We start from the raw sequence: 17,171 nt of genomic DNA on the forward strand, positions 1-17,171 counted from the left end.
GAGGGTGAGACCCTCTTAGTAGATGCTCCGAACTACCACGAGGGAGGGGAGTTGATTGCTGAAGACACCTCCATGAGAGAGACATCACGGCAACTGGACCCTGGCACCATGGAAGATGTAGTCAGCGTGTGTGTGGATTATGCGATGTGGTTTAATGTGCTGCATCTGAGGGGTGGATGTTGCCAGATCCTGAGGAGTGCGGCTGTTGAGCCGAAGATGGCCATTATTAGTTGCCTAGGATTCTTCCGATCCGAAAAGATGCCCAAGGGCATATCCAGAGCCCCTGCGTCCCTCCCGCTGGGCATGAGGAAGACCATGGGGGAAGTGAAGGTGTGTGGAGTTTTGGTGTATGTGGATGACCGCCTAGAGCTTGGATTCGCCTGGGGGAACTATGAGGCGAGGCGAGTGGCTGAGCCTGGGCGACAGAAGCGAAGTGTCAAATGTGGAGGAGTTTTTGGCCAGAGGAGTTTGGTGCAATGTGAGAAAAATGACCCGACATACCAGTTGAACTTTTCAAAGTGGAGAAGGAGCAACGGAATTCCAAGCTGACACTGCGGTCATGTACTGATGAATTAATCCAGCGAGAAGAAACAATGACGCACCTTCGAAGGGATCAGCAGAAACTTAAGGTGTCGATACAGGAAAGATTGGAAGACTTACAAGTTGGGGAAGATCAAGGAAGTGTTCTGACTAAGGCCAACAGAAAACCGAGAGCCCAGGGAAGGGAGTTTGACTACACTCCCGAGGAGGTGAAGAAATGGAAGACAGATCTCGGAAAAGGGAGGTGGATGCTTGAATGGTACCTGAAGATGACTATTGACAGTTTAAATGAAGTGGAAAAACTGAAAGTTTACCTGGAAGACATCATCAGGAAGAAAAAACTGGAGGCTGAACATCCTTTAACTGCTGCTTTTCAGGTCAGGATGGAAGAAGCTGGTGGGGTAACTGCGTCCTAGATTGAGATGGCCAAGAACCGTGAGCCAGAACTACTGAGGCTGTGGCAAGAGTTGAAGGAGTCCCCGAAGAAGCTGACATCTCGACTGCAGGAGGCTGAAGGGGTAGCTCCGGCTAAGTGTTTCAGTTTGGAGAAACTCAAACAGCAGCTACCGACCGAGGGAATGAGGAAGAATACGGATTCGAAGGATGATGTGCTGGACATGTGGTACATGCTGCCTTTCGCTAACTTCCCCGTGACTGAGGACGAGACCTTTGGCCCTTCTCCCACTGAGGCAGGTGTAGTGGCGAGGGCTAGCTGTGGGCAGACTGAGTTACGGCAGGATCAGGAAGGAGGAGAGGCGGGGCCCCGGACACGGGACGGGGGCTCCGAGTTGTAATGGTGGCTTGAGTGAGAGAGGAGTCGGCAAGCAGGCCCGAGGTATCCCTAGTAGTGTCTGAGCCTTTAGGGTTTAGGTGAGGGGGTGCGGAGGTCTCAGAGGATTAGGAAGCTCTCAGATAAGTTGGCCTATGTAGCGCCTGTGGACGGGCGGAAGGTCCACTGTTTGGGGAGCAAGGTCACTGTGTGTATCTGGATGGGTTTCTGTGTCTGTAGGACTGGTTGGCGAGTTATTTAGAAGTCATGAGGACATGACTTTATTTGGTGGGGAGAGAGTGTAAGGGGTTTCTTTTTTTTATGTCACTGTGTAGTCATATTGAAAGGGCTTCTTTGTTATGTTAACTGCTGAGGAAATCCTTCCCGCTAGCAGTTTGTTTGAATCACGTTACTGATAAGATGTTATGAACCAATTGGGATAGTTATTATGTTTTTGGTGTATCTGATGAACACAGATGAAACAACAATTGGAGTAGTTCAACTAAATTTAAGAACAAATAGTTGGCTTGGTTGGTAGTCCACCCACCAGAATAAAATGAATTGTCCCACCACCACAGTGAGACAATGAGCAAGTTGTGAGGACATAAAATGACTGCAAAGGGATAGGCTAATTGAATGAGACAGAAGTTGTCAGATAGAGTACAATTTACCACTGTAGGAGGAAGAATGGGAAACAATTAAGTGGAATGAGACTGCAAAGCATTGCTGCACAAAAGGATCTGGAGATCCTAGTACATGAAACACAGGAAGTTAGTATTTAGGTACAGCATGGCATGAGGAAGGTAATGAATTGTTGGCCTTCATGGAGTACAAAACAGAATATTTTTAATGCACTTTTACAGGGCACTGGTAGTGATACTGCACTTGGAGTCCTGCATATCATTCTAGACCACAAGAGAAGAATTTGGACATTCGGCCCATCAAGGGAAAAGGCATTTCTGAATTGGGTGTAGTGTAATGAATCTGATTTGATTAAGGAGCCTAAGGTGAAGGAACCCTGAGGAGACAGTGCTCACAATATGATAGAATTCACCCTGCAGCTTGAGAGAGAGAAGTTAAAATCGGATGTATCAGTATATAAAGGGAATTGCTAATCCGATCTATAGTTTAAAGTTCACTGGGTTAATTCTTAGACTGTTGGGATTGACATTTGAGGAAACTATATACAGATTGGGTCTATACTCTTGGAATTTTGGAAAATAAGCAGTGTCTTACAGAAAGATAAAATTCTTAAGGGGATTTAAGAGGTAGATATTGAGATGATTTCCCCCCTAATGGAGTTATCTAGTGGACACATGTTTAAAATAAGAAATCTATTTCAGAAAATCTTTGAAGGTCTATCCCAGAGTATGGAAACCAAAAGAGCAGTGCAGATATCTGAAGGTACCTGTGCTGGTAGATAAGTTAGTTCAGAAGGTACATAGGATACTTGCTTTTATTGGACAGAACACAGAGTACACGAACAGGGTTATTTCAAAGTGCAATTCGTTTCACCGCATTATAGGCTGAGAACAGAAAAGTGGAATCGAGGCCAAGACAGGTCAGTCACGATCTCACAGGCTGAAGTAGCAGGTTCATGGAGCCGACTGGCCTACTCCTGCTTCCCGTGTGTTACGGTTGTACTAGCTACCAAATACACCGCTGAAATTGTGGCACTCCTCTAGTAGCCTGGGAGGCGTATCTTGCAGATAGGAGGACAGTTGGACTAGAGAATTTCGCCACCAGGCTCCCTCTCCAAATCGGGCACCACCCTGATCGAATTCCTTTCTCGTCGCTGGATCTGAGTCCCGGAATTCCCCTCCCAATAACACAGGGACAGAAACAGTTGAAGGTGACGAGAGCAGACAGCTGCTAAGAAGGGCGAAGGTACACCAAGCCTCACCAGGCTTGTCGCCACCAGCCTCCCTTACGATAGGCCGCGTATCAAACGTCCAGATCCTGTCAGACGAAAGTTCCTCCACTCAGAGCATTTTAAAGGTCATACCAGAGATTTCCTCCAGCTGACATTTCCATCTTCAAAGCCGGTGGCTCCCATTTATTTACGCTGAATATTTGACGCTCGGCGGGTTGCTAGGCGGGCTTGGATATCACACTGCGATTGGTCGGTGCTGAGCTCCAATGGGAATGCTGGGTGTTGGGGGGTGCGGATGTCCGTGCTTTGCTTGGATGGAACGATGGCGGCTGCTACGGCAGGTAGGGACTGCTGCTGGTGGTAGGGGTCGGGTTCGGGCTGGTGGTATCGTCAATGTACTCCACCTGACCTCGAGTGCCTCAGAGCTTGGGAATTGATCGCGAGGGCGCAGGGGTGTCGCGCTCTTCCCTTCGGTTTCAGTTTGACCGGATGGTGCTTTGGGCTGAGTTGAATGCAGCCGGTGATGTCGGGACGGGGCAGGGGCAGGGGCAGGGGCAGGGGCAGGGGCAGAGGGGCAGGAGCAGGAGCAGGGCCAGTGCCGGGCCCGTGGGAGGGGGACCGAAGGCCAGTGCGATCTGATGGACTTTAGAGGCCGACGATAGTCTAATCCGGCCACACGCTGTTCATTCTCACAACAGCAGCTGAACTGCACTGTGCAGGCTTGCCTACTTGAATAAGACTGAGGCTGAGGCCTTTTCTTCTCTATTCTAATCGAAGTTAAATCCACTTTATGTAATCCCAAATGAGACCGTTTTCCACCTGCATTGGCGATTGTTTGCGGATCTTTGACAGTCTCCCAACTGAATCAGAGAGGATATTGGAAATGACCATGATAATGTCCCACGAGTACATAGGGCACAAAAATCAAGATAGCATTTGAAAGGGCGCAGGAGCTGGGTCTGAAACGTCCTTCACCGAGAACTGGCATGATGTACCTTCTGTGATATGCTGAAAAATATACTTTTAAAATGCTTTACTTGGAGCAAGAAATGCTGCACTTGCCATTATTTTTTTCTGACCTTCATAGCTAATTTCTGTCTTGTGCTGATCCTGAATTGGTTTTAATAAGTTGCCTGGTTTTCTGAATAGAATTACACACTGAGGATAGCAGCTACCATTGTGGTAGAGTTAATTCCGCACTATGAGCAATTTGGCATGAAATCACAAAAGTATGAAAGAAATCCAACTCAGGTCATTTATTCTTTATGTTCTTGAATGAAAGCACAGAAATCATATTCATAATTCATATCTAACCTCTTAAAAACTTGGGAATGTACACTCTTCTGTACAGATGATTGACATTTTGTCTTTTCTGGATGCTTGAACCTTGAGGTAGATTGCTTTAAACTTTCTGACTTTTATTGTGTCGAAGAACGCAGATCAATGTAAAATTGAGACCCAGACCAGCAACTATTGCCTGTCTTGGTTTTAGATAGATTGTCTCTAAAGCGCTTGTTGGAATTCGTAAACCTTTTGACTAGATCTTTACAACTTACTAACACTTAGGGCAGCAATGAAGGTCCTCCATCTCTGGCAGTGTTCAGGGTTTCCTTCATCACGCCAGTAGCTTTCTCTCTGTTTTCACTACTGGCAGTCATGCAAATCCTGGGTGAAGCCTCAGGAATACCAACACACTCAGGTGTAGATAGATTCTTCATTGCTGTTATTGTAAGAATTTTGTTTTACCATTCAGTGTTGTTAGCCCTGATCTGAACCACTCTTAGTTTGGCCTCTATCTTTTGACCTCTTTGGCATGGGTGACCCTACCAAAGGCCAAAGCGTAAAGCCCTGACTCCAGCCAGCATAGCTATCCGGGCCATTGAGACACGCAAACCTCCAAACCACAGCAAGATTGTTCTTGAGAAATACATGAGACATTTTATACTTCTTACGGTCTTATACATTGGTGCTGAGAGGGAAAATGGATCAGCCACGATGAAATGGCAGAACAGACATGATGGGCCAAATGGCCTAACACTGCTCCAGTATCTCATGGTCTAAATTTTTCAATGTATTCTTTTTTTCAATGCTTATTGTTGCATATAACTTCATTGGCTCCTATATTTTATAAAGAGTATGGGTGTCCTTTTCAACTGACCAAATGTGTTAAGTCAAAACTTGATAAGCTTCATAGCAAAATGTTTTTCATCACTGAATGATGTAAACTACTGATTAAAACTTTGACATGTTTAACTTAAAATGTTTTCAAAGTGATAAGATGTCTGTGAAAAAAGGAAGGGGACACATTTCAAGACCCAAAGGGGAGTATTGAAAATTCTTTTGATGTTAACACAATTTTCACTTTAATAGTGAGCTATCAGTATTTTATTATTCATAATCCTTTTTTTAGGACCTGGGTGTTTCTGGTAAATGAGTGTTTCACTAACTGCTGTTGTAAAGGTGGTGCTGAGTTACTTGTTAGAATTTTCTGTTTGGTGAAGATTCAACCACAGTGTTGGCAGCTTTTTCCAAAATTTACATACAGTGACAATGAAAAAATGGCACTATGTTTCCAAATGACGTGTTATTTGGTGGGAAACCTGGTGTTTTTTTGGTGTGTCCAAGCCTGTGCTGCTTGATATTGGAGGTCACAGGTTGGAAGGTGCTGTTAGAGTAGCGTAGAAAGGTAATTGCTTTGTACTTTATAGATGTTCAAAGATCAAAGTAAATTTATTATCAAAATGCATATATATCACCATGTACAATCCTGAGATTTATTTTCTTTCAGCCATACTCAATAAATCCATAATAGAAGCCATGAAAATCCGCACCAACTTGGGCATTCAACCAAGTGTGCAAAAGACAACAAACTGCAAATATGAAAAGAAAGAAACAATAATAAATAAACAATAAGTATTGAGAACATGAGATAAAGAGTCCTTGTAAATGAGTCCATAGGTTGTGGGAATATTTCAATAATAGGGCAAGTGAAGTTGGGTGAAGTTATCCCCTCTGACCCAAGAGCCTGATGTTTGAGGAAAAATAACTGTTCCTGAGAGTGGTGGTGTGAGTTCTGAGGCTCCTATACCTTCTTGATGGCAGCAGCGAGAAGAGAGCATGTCCTGGGTGGTGGGGCTCCCTGATGATGGATGCTGCTTTCCTGCAACAACGTTTCAGTGGTGGGGAGGGCTTTATCCATGATGGACTGGGCTATATCCACCACTTTTTATAGGATTTTCCATTCAAGGGCATTGGTATTTCCATACCAGTCGATATAATCTCCACTACACAGCTATAGAAGTTTGTCAGAATTTTAGATGACATGCAGGATCTTCACAAACTCCTATGATGTTGCCTTGCAACCACTGTGTGCTGCTGGAAGAAATGAATGTTGAGGATCTGGGCTCCATTCAAGCAGGTATTCTGTCCTGGATGGTTTCAAGGTTCTGGAGAGTTGCTGGATCTGAGCTCAAACAGGGAGTTGGAAAGAATTCCAATACAATCCTGACTTAGAAACATAGAAAACCTACAGCACAATACAGGCCCTTCGGCCCACAAAGCTGTGCGGAACATGTCCTTACCTTAGAACTACCTAGGCTTACCCATAGCCCTCTATTTTTCTAAGCTCTATGTACCTATCCAGGAGTCTCTTAAAAGATGCTATTGTATCCTCCTCCACCACCGTTGCCAGCAGCACATTCCACGCACTCACCACCCTCTGTGTAAAAAAAAACTTACTCCTGACGTCTCCTCTGTACCTACTTCCAAGCACCTTAAAACTGTGCCCTCTGGTGATAGCCATTTCAGCCCTGGGAAAAAGTGTCTGACTATCCACATGATCAATGCCTCTCATCATCTTATACACCTCTATCAGGTCACCTCTCATCCTCCTCGCTCCAAGGAGAAAAGGCTGAGTTCACTCAATCTATTCTCATGAGGCATGCCCCCCAAACCAGGCAATATCCTTATAAATCTCCTCTGCACCTTTTCTATGGTTTTCACATCCTCCCTATAGTGAGGTGACTTGTGCCTTGTAGATACCTGGTGGAACAATTCTGGGGTATCAGAAGGCAAATCAGTGGCTATAGGATACCCAGCCTCTTACCTGCTTTCATAGCCACTATACTTGTGTTGCTGGTACAGTTGAGTTTCTTTCAGTACTGACACCCCCGGCCCCCACTTCCTCCCAAGATAATGGTGAGCGACACTCAAATGGTAATACCATTGAACGCCAGGTCAATGTTTGACTGAAGATTACAAAGGATTTAGTTAAAGTGGATAAACCTTTTCCTTGATTGAAGAGTTAAGATCAACGAGAGGTGGAGGCACAATAAAAGGAAAATTTATTTGACATAATGCATTGTCTTAAAGTCCAGTACTGGTTTAGTCATGGCTTTCAAAAAGGAACTGGAGAAATTAAAAATCTGAGCATTTTTTAGAGAATAGAAGCACAAGACTAATGCACTAGACAACTCTTAAAGAACAGAAAGTAATCGAGCAAACGGCTGAGATTCCCTTTGTTTATTTGGGACACTATGCTGCTTAATTGGGACAGGAGACTATGGCTAAACAGTTTTAACTAGCATCAGTTGCATACATTTCTGTGGTCATTAAGCACTAAGCGAACAGATTTTAAACAGCGTCCGTTACATGACTTTGTGTTCAAAAGCAATGAGTTTTGTCAGTAATAATCGGCAAGAAATTAGAAGTAAGACAATTCAGAATTGTTTTCCTTACTGCAGTTTCAATCATTCAAGCTGAAGATGCCAGAAATAGCCAGGAGTGGAAATGAAATGATTTAATTACTTCAACAAATTAGGAACGATGAAGATTTGAAAGTATCAGCAATCAGCTTGAATGTTACAATGAAAATGAAGATTTGGAGGATGCAGTGGTTGAAAACATTCTATGAAGGCAGTTCATTATCTGCACTTGGTGGCTGCACTAATATTGTACATTTACAGTCAAAAGAACACGGCAGTGTACACTGAATGAATTCCTCCATCAATAACTAATACATAGTTTGATAGTACTATACTAGTATTTGCAGTTTTATAATTTGTTCCGTATTTCACTTAAATGCGTAATTTGTTACTTAGTTAAATGGTAGTTTGCCTTTTTAATACCTTTTTAACTACTTCCATGAAACTTTGGCTAATTGAGGCGGTGGCTTAATTCAGCCAAAATGTACTGATCCCAATGTCTTACAATTAGCAAATCCATTGTATTTGAATAAGTATATTTGAATATAATGGAAATAGTTTGTTGTAAAAGCAAAACAAATAGATTTTTAATAACAAATAAAAAGAAGAAAAGAAAAGTTGAAACTATAGCAGAAGTATTTAAAAATTATATTGAGTATTTTGACTACTGAGTGCTTGTTAGTAGAATTATGTAGACCATTCTACACCACTAAATAGTCTATCAAAATTATCCTAACATTTGGCACATTTTTCTGTTTTATTTTCTGTTGACTGTGAAGTGCGTAGGTGCACTAGAACCAGCAGTTTAATGTAAATACAGTTGATTCCAGTTATTTGGGTCATCGGTTGATCGGGGTGGACGCTTATTAGGGACAGCTCTTAAAGAACAAAAACTAATCAAGAAAACTTCAGAATTCCCTTTGTTTATTTGGGACACTGCTGCTTAATTGGGGCAGGAGACTGTTAGGGAACAGGTTCTAACTAGCATCAGTTGCGTGCTCTTGTGTAGCTGTTAGATCAGTTTTAAACAGCATCAGTTGTGTTTGTGTTCAAAAGCAGTGATTTTTGTCAGTGACAGTTGGGAGGAATAAGCAGTAAGACAATTCAGAATTGTTTTCCTCACTGTAGTTTCAAGCATTCAGGTTTGAATATGCCAGAAATGGCTAGAAGTGAAAGTGAAACGTTTTCACTACTTCAAGTTAGGAACTTCAAAGAATTTGAAGGTATCAGCAATCATCTTGAATGTTACAATGAAAATGAAGATTTGGAGGATGCAATTACCTACACTAGGTATCCACGCTGATTTATTTATTGTGTACAGTGGATAAATTCCTCTGTCGATAACTATTAGGAACTAATACAGTTTTATAGTACTGTAGTACTATTGTTAGTGTCCAATTTGTTCTGTTTGATTTAAATATATAATTTCTTAACCAGTATGTGTTAATAAACTTTGGCTAATTGGGACAGCCACTTGATTGGGCTAAAATGTACTGGTCCCAATGTGTCCCACTGCATTCATAAAAGGAGTGGTTATGATGTTTAGCAGGAAAGGAGATACAATAGTAATTTAAAGGATGCTAGGTTCAATTTGTTGTTCTTCATTGGAGATTTTTGGAGTTGTAGATTGACTCTGTGTTCTTGTGCCTTAGACAAGATTCCCATCCTTAGTTGCTGTCCACACAGTGCTACTGAAAAGTAAACATGTCAAGGATACTGAGTATGGGCTAGCTATCAGCATTTCCATCAATCCTATTCCCCTAGCTACAAGCCCAATCCCCTGATTCTCCATTTTCCCTCCTTCAGTTGGGGTAATTTGCAAGTGACTAATTAACCTAGGATGTGTAACTGTCAGAAGCCCTTGCAATCATGGGGAAAATGTGCATTTCTCCATATAGGTCAAGCTTGAGCTGTGAGGCAACCTGCCACACCACTGTGCTACCCAATGTTTGTGTTTAGGCTTATACCTAAAGATCAACTTATGGTATCTATTTAAGCGCAAAATTCATTGCCTATTCAAAGTTGCTTGTGGGCTGTCTGGAGTCTATGCAATTAACGTGGTAAGGTTACTTTCATAACACTGGTCTGAAATTCTAAGGCATAGTCCTAAGGCATAGTCTGAGGACTGCTGAAGAAATGGGTGCATGTGTTCACAGGATATTGTGCAACTTGCAGAGCAACTTTGCCTATGAACCTGAGGGTATATTCTTCTGGATACTGGAGGCTGTGGATTTGGGAGGTACTGTAAGAAGAAGTCTTGTGGTATTTTCATGTACTGCCTGCAGTTGATAGATGATGTTTAAGGCAGTGGGTGGATTCCCAATCAACTAAACCATTATCTATATGCTGTTGCTGCTGCTCACCAGATAAGTGGTGAGCATTGTAGGAGACTGTTAACTCAAACTTTTCTAAGTGGGGGAGAAGCTTTGGAAAAATAGGTGACTAACTTGTCACAGAATGCCCATTTGTTTTAATGATAGTGAACGCTGCTCTGTTTCCAGTAAGGAGCAAGGACGATTGCAAGACTTTGTACCTCTGATCTTACGTGGGTAAAATTGCGATGGTTGAAGGCACATTTGACATCATCAATCCAAAAAGTTGTGTCATTTCATGAAGGACTGCTTGCTTTCTTCAATCTCTTTAAATTACAGGATTTTGTGATTCTAAGGGATGGGTAGGGAATATAATACAAATTAACCTTAAAACATTACAGTTCTGGATAGAATGAAAAGAATGTAGCTATTTAAATAAAGGGAGCACATCTAATTTAAATATAAATTTGCAAAAGCTCCATGTCTTCAGAAGTGTATAGCAGGGTTGTGGTGGCAGTCTAGTAATGATGTAAAAGCATGAACACACTTTCGAGCAAATGATTCCAAGCTAGAAAAAGAAATTTATACCGAGTAGGTTGGGCATACTCTGGAAATATATTTGTTTAACAATCCAGAAATAGTTAATGTTCTTTTCTCTACAGATATTTGAGGATTTTAATGTTCTTAGTTTTTCTGATCTCCAAAGTCTCAGTTTTGTTACTCGAAAACCGGACAAACTTTTTTTTTTGTTTTGCAGTGTTAGTCTTGTTTATAACATGCCTTTTGTACAGTATTTGAGTAATTGGCTTTTAGGGGATTTCAAACTGAGGTGAAAGTCCTTGGCTGTGAGCTCAATGACCTGGTTAAGTATCTCCAGTGGATGGAGGACCGCCCCTGTTTGCTAATGCAGTAGCAGTATTTTTCTGCTGCTCTTAGTTCTCTTTCTTTCCCCCTAGTTTAAGCTTTGAATTTAAAATTTTTACTTGTTGATTCTTGAGGGGGATCAATATGTCTATGTCTACAAGAAGTGGGAAGAATTTACCTGAACCTAGTGATAAAGGTAATGGGAAAGGAAGGGTGCAAAAGGAAAGATCTGATGAAATGCCATCGTGGGCTGAAGATATCGTTCGGACACTGAATTCAATTACGGATCAGAATAGATCAATTAAAGACCAACTGGAAAAGAATCATAATGAAATGAAGTCATTTCTGGGAAAACTTAAAGAACTGAAAACTCAAGTTATTACACATGAAGAGGAATTGAAGATAACTAAGCAAAAGCTGTCTGAAGCTACAACTCATTTGGAAAGATATCAAAATAAGATTATAGACCTGGAACCTAGGTCTCGACGAAGGAATATAAGAATTGTTGGGCTGCAAGAAGGAGCTGAAGATGCAGATCTAACGGCTTACTTTGGTAAGCTTTTCCACACTTTATTTCCTACCATTCTATCAAAGCCGCCTGCTATTGAAAGGGCACACAGGGCGTTTATCTCGAAATCGAAGGACTCTAGTAAACCAAAATCTGTTCTGGTTTGCTTTCATCACTTTAAAATTAAAGATCAAATAATACGACAGGCAAGAAAACAGAGAGTTTTTAGATTTATGTGTTACGTACCCCGTAACTGGGTTGCCAAACCAGCAGAAATGGATCACTCAGTTGGAGTCTGGATTACTAGAACTAAGAAAGTTTTATTAAAGAAACAAGCAACACAGTAATCGAAAGGATAATAAATGCAACAGTTCAGCCATGATAAACACACCTGTGCACAGAATTAAGATAACAGCATCAATCAAGCTCTATCGTTGTCTAGGGATAAATGACCAAATTTCAAAGTGACACAAAAGTTCAGTCCAATTTAGTTCAGTTCGCAGTAATCGTTGCCATGGCGATGGACAACGTGGGGGGGAGGGGGGGAGAGAACGGGAACGACTGATCATTCAGACACGGCTTCCACTCACAGACCGGCGATATTGCTCACAAGCAGCTTTCGGGCAGGTCCTTGGTGATGTCACCTGAGTTCACTGACTGTGACCCCTCCTCCAGATGCGGTCGATCCTCTGCAGTGAACCCGGCACCCAAGCGAGGGTGGACACACACCGGGTTCCCGCTGATCGTACCTTTCCACCCTGTGCGTTTAAGGTCCAGTACTTCCCACCGACTCGTGAGAGGCGCACCGCTTCCAGGGTCTCGTTACCTCGTGTGTCGTGTGTGTCTTGCCTTAGCGAATCTGTCCCTTTTTATCCCCCTGCTGGGGTATCGCCTGTCCATCACTTCAAACAGTTCAGGGTTCAAAGGGGGAGCCGCTCCAGACAGCTCTCTCTCTCGTCCCTTCATTACACATCTCCAGACGCTGCTCCATTGTTCCTTATCTCTCCTTCCCCTGAGGACAGGTGGCAGACCACTTACTGATGCCACTGATGCTAGCCCAGGCCGGACCAAGATCTGTTCTGGTTTGTTTTCATCACTTTAAAATTAAAGATCAAATAATATGGCAGGCAAGAAAACAGAGAGTTTTTAGATTTATGGAATCTGAGCTCCGCTTCTATGAAGATTATCCAAGAGAGATAATGAAACAAAGATCAAAATTTGCCCTGGTAATGAAACAAGCATATGATAAGAATCTTTTCCCGTCTCTGAGGTATCCGACAAAACTAAAAATTTTCCCTGCTAATTCTCCTCCTCATACTTTTTTTGATCCAAAAGCTGCCCTGGATTTTGTTCAGGCTTTGCCTGCTGCTGTCACCGACGCCGCTGTTGAATGATCCATCTGAAAGGCTGTTTGGCTATTTCTATATTATTCGTATTATGGGAAGAAGATTTATGAAGGTCACTTATATATTTTATCGAGAGACTAATTAAAGAACATGGAGAGTTGTTCTTTATTGCATGTTATTGGTTTTCCTTTGGAAAGATTTATGGTTTAAGTATCTCTGCTCAAATGATCTCTGGACATTTTATGACTGAGGGAAGAAGATAAGGCGATTTGTTCCTTTAATTTAATACTTTGTAGCTAATTGGTAGTTTTTCCTACTAATAGGGCTTTTTATATATTTCGCTGTTCTATTATAACATTTTATAATTGAATTTAAAGCTGTTTTAGGGAATTAATATTAAACTTAAACATGGCGCTGGTTTTTCTCTCTAAGAGATAATATTATTTTGGTTCTTTCTTGTTTATTAGCCGATGGAATGTAAATACCTTTTTTTCCTGAGACTTTATTGTCTTTCTCACAGGGTCACTCTACTTTTTTACTAACTGGGGGGAGGGAAAGAAAACACAGACAGAGCCGTCAGCAGCTTTGAATTCTATCATAGATCGCTTGCCTTTTTCCAGTTTCCGGGTGTGGGTGGGTGGGTTTAGAGTTAGTTTTTTCCCATTGGGTGGTTCTGGAGCATGCGTGTTTTCTATTTGGTTGTATTCTTCAACACCGCCATCTTTGATCATCCTGCATTGGTATGTGCTTTGTGCATATATAAAGTAGAATGAAATTATAGTATGCTGTTCAAATGGATTAATATAGTAAGTTGGAATGTACGTGGTTGGAATCATCCTATTAAACGAAAGAAGACTTTTAAAATTATTAACCGATTCCAACCTGATATAATTTTTGCTCAAGAGACACATATCAGGGCAGGAGATCAAAATACATTTTTTAGATGGTGGAATGGTTTGCAATTCCACTCCACTTCTCAGAGTAAAACAAAAGGCGTGTCTATTTTCATTAAACCTAATATATTTATTCAAGAGGATATTGAATCAGATTCTAATGGTAGATTTTTAATTGTTAAAGGAACAATCTGTAATAGAAAAGTTGTTTTGGTTAATTTGTATGGTTCTAACTTAGATGATCCTTTTTTTAAAAAGGTATTCGCTTTACTGCCTGACTTAAATGAATATATGCTCATAATGGGTGGGGATTTTAATTGTTGTTTAAATCCTATGATTGATAAGAGCTCAACCAATCAGTGACTTCCAAATCGATCCGCGTCATTTATTAATTCCTTTTTGATTGATTTTGGGTTGATTGATTTGTGGAGGTATCTTCATCCCGACAATAGAGAATATTCTTTCTTCTTACACGTTTATAAAAAATATTCGAGGATCGATTATAATTCGAGGATCGATTGCTTCTTGCCTAGTGTTAAAACCTGCGAATATGACGCTATTGCTATATCTGATCATGCGCCTCTGAGTTTGTCTTTTGAATTTGATGATGTCACTCTTGCCCACCCACCTTGGCCATGTCTCAGACATTATTGCAAAACTCTGACTTTGTCACTTTCATTGAAACCCAGATAAAGGAATTTTTTCTTTTTAATGATATAGGGGGTATGTCTAAATTAGTTATATGGGATACATTTAAAGCTTTTTTACGTGGTCAGATTATTTCTTATTCAGCTAAACTTAAAAAACAAACTAAAGCAGAATTAGATAGAATTTCAAAACAAATTACAGATTTAGATAATATTTATGCAATTTCCCCCAATACTGATTTATTTAAACAAAGGGTGGAACTTCAATCACAATATAACCTGTTATTGACTCATCCCATTGAAGTTAAAGATCCAATTTTATATGTCTGGAGATAAAAATAATAAACTGCTTGCATCTCAATTAAAAATGGCTGCAGCCAAAAGGCAAATCATGAAAATTCATAGGAAAGATGGTACCTTAGCTCAGGAATATGAGGAAATCAATAAGATTTTTCAAGACTTTTATGCTGAGCTATATAAATCTCAATGTTCGTTAGATTCCTCTAAAATGAATGCTTTTTTATGAAAGATTGTTTTTCCTAAAATCTCGGCTGAGGATCAAAAGATTCTCGATGCTCAAATTACTGAAGCCAAAATTCATAAAGCTATTTTTTCAATGCAATCTGGTAAGTCCCCAGGACTTGATGGCTATCCCGTAGAATTTTATAAAAAATTTGGAAAGTTGCTGTCTCCGTATATGTTGGAAATGTTTAAGGATTCTTTTGTGAAAGGTGACTTACCCTCTACTTTTTATGAGGCCTCTATTTCTTTAATTCTTAAACAAGATAAAGATCCTACTGACTGTGCTTCATATAGACCTATTTCATTACTGAATGTTGACACTAAGATTTTGTCAAAGATGATGGCCAATCGGTTGGAGAATATTTTGGGTAAAGTTATTTGTAAAGATCAAACAGGCTTTATAAAGGTTCGTTATTCCTTTTCAAATGTTCGGAGACTACTTAACATTATATACTCATCCTCTTCTAAAATTCCACAATGTGTTGTATCTTTGGATGCTGAAAAAGCATTTGACCGAGTCGAATGGAAATATTTATTCAATGTTTTAGAGAAATTTGGCTTTGGTTTTAATTTTAATAATTAGATTAAAATGATATATAAAGCCCCTATTACCGCTGTTGTTACTAACAATTGTAGGTCTCCTTTTTTTCAGCTTTCACAGGGAACAAGGCAAGGCTGTCCATTAAGTCCTTTGTTGTTTAATTTAATATTAGAACCCCTTGCTATTGCTCTTTGTGAGGCTAAAAATATCCATGGGATCTTTGTGAATGAGACCATGCATAAGGTCTCTCTTTATGCTGATGATTTATTGGTTTATATATCTAACCCTGATGAATCCATTCCTGCCCTGTTAAAATTATTTAATGAATTCGGAGGTTTTTCAGGATATAAAATTAATTTTAGTAAAAGTGAATTATTTCCTTTAAATGATTCTGTTTCTATATATGATAATACTCCTTTTAAAGTTTCAGACTCTTTTAGATATTTAGGTATTGTAATTACTAAAAAAAATAAAGATCTTTGTAAAACTAATTTTGTTCCCTTAGTAGACTCTATGAAGTATTTATTTAGTAGATGGAGTCCACTTACATTTTCACTTGTTGGTCGTATTCATATAATTAAAATGATGATTCTACCAAAATTTTTATATTTATTTCAGAATATTCCTGTTTTTTTGACTAGGAAGTTTTTTGATCGGATTGATTCTATTATTTTATCTTTTATTTGGAATAATAAAAGACCAAGAATTAGTAAGTGTCATTTACAAAAATTGAAAAAGGATGGAGGTCTTGCTTTGCCTAATTTTAGAATGTATTATTGGGCTGTTAATGTGCAATACATGTGTTTTTGGTTATACTGGGTTGATAAGACTGATCGGCCAATTTGGGTAGATCTGGAACTAAAAGTTGTAAAACAGTTTTATTTAACTTCGTTGTTGGGGGCTCCTTTACCTATGCAATTAGGTAAAGTTGTTAATTTAAATTTATATCCTGTGATTAAGTATTCTTTACAAATTTGGCTCCAGTTCCGCAATTCTTTTAATCTTACAAAATTTAAACTTTGTAGTTTAATTTACCGAAATTACTTTTTTAAGCCGCCTTTGAGTGATCCAATTTTTCTACTTTGGAAAAATAAAAGTATTAATTCTTTTTTGGATTTATTTAAAGAAGATAGATTGATGTCCTTTGAACAATTAACTGATAAATATTCTCTTTCATATTCACACTTTTTGCAAATACCTTCAAGTTAGACATTTTTTACAAAAATATTTAAGTAATTTCCCTTACATATTGGAGGCTGACCTGTTAGATACTATTATGAGTATGAATCCTTTGATTAAGGGTTCTATTGGAAGAATTTATAATTTATTATTACAATGGGATAAGCGTCCTTTGTCTAAGATTAAACAGGATTGGGAAAAGGAACTTAATTTGTTATTCCAATAACGCTCTGGGATTGTGTGAGGTATGAAAGTAAGTCTTTTGCTAACTTTGAGAATTTGCCAAAAGGAATTAAAAAATATAGTGCAGTGGATCATAGTTCTTCTGCACATTCGTGATGAATAAATTAAACAACACACAATTTGATACAGCATTTATTTGGAAAAATTCACATTTTTTATTGCTAATAATTCACTAAGCATAATTAGTGACTTTGTTGAAGTACCTAATCATGATCAGGATTAGTTTGAGAA

At 39.7% G+C, this 17,171-nt stretch overlaps 1 protein-coding gene across 2 annotated transcripts in view; it reads left to right on the top strand.

The window, feature by feature from the left end:
• Positions 1–3,462: 3,462 nt before the first annotated feature.
• Positions 3,463–17,171, top strand: part of ireb2 (iron-responsive element binding protein 2) — a 68,215-nt gene continuing 54,506 nt past the window's right edge. For both annotated transcript variants that reach the window (XM_072282253.1, XM_072282254.1), the window contains exon 1: positions 3,463–3,523. In XM_072282253.1, coding sequence (XP_072138354.1) covers positions 3,478–3,523 — 46 coding nt within the window. In that variant the 5' untranslated portion in view covers positions 3,463–3,477. The remainder of the gene's footprint in view (positions 3,524–17,171) is intronic.

The sequence above is a fragment of the Mobula birostris genome, chromosome 18 (assembly GCF_030028105.1).
Source record: "Mobula birostris isolate sMobBir1 chromosome 18, sMobBir1.hap1, whole genome shotgun sequence".
In the NCBI taxonomy this organism is placed as follows: domain Eukaryota; kingdom Metazoa; phylum Chordata; class Chondrichthyes; order Myliobatiformes; family Myliobatidae; genus Mobula; species Mobula birostris.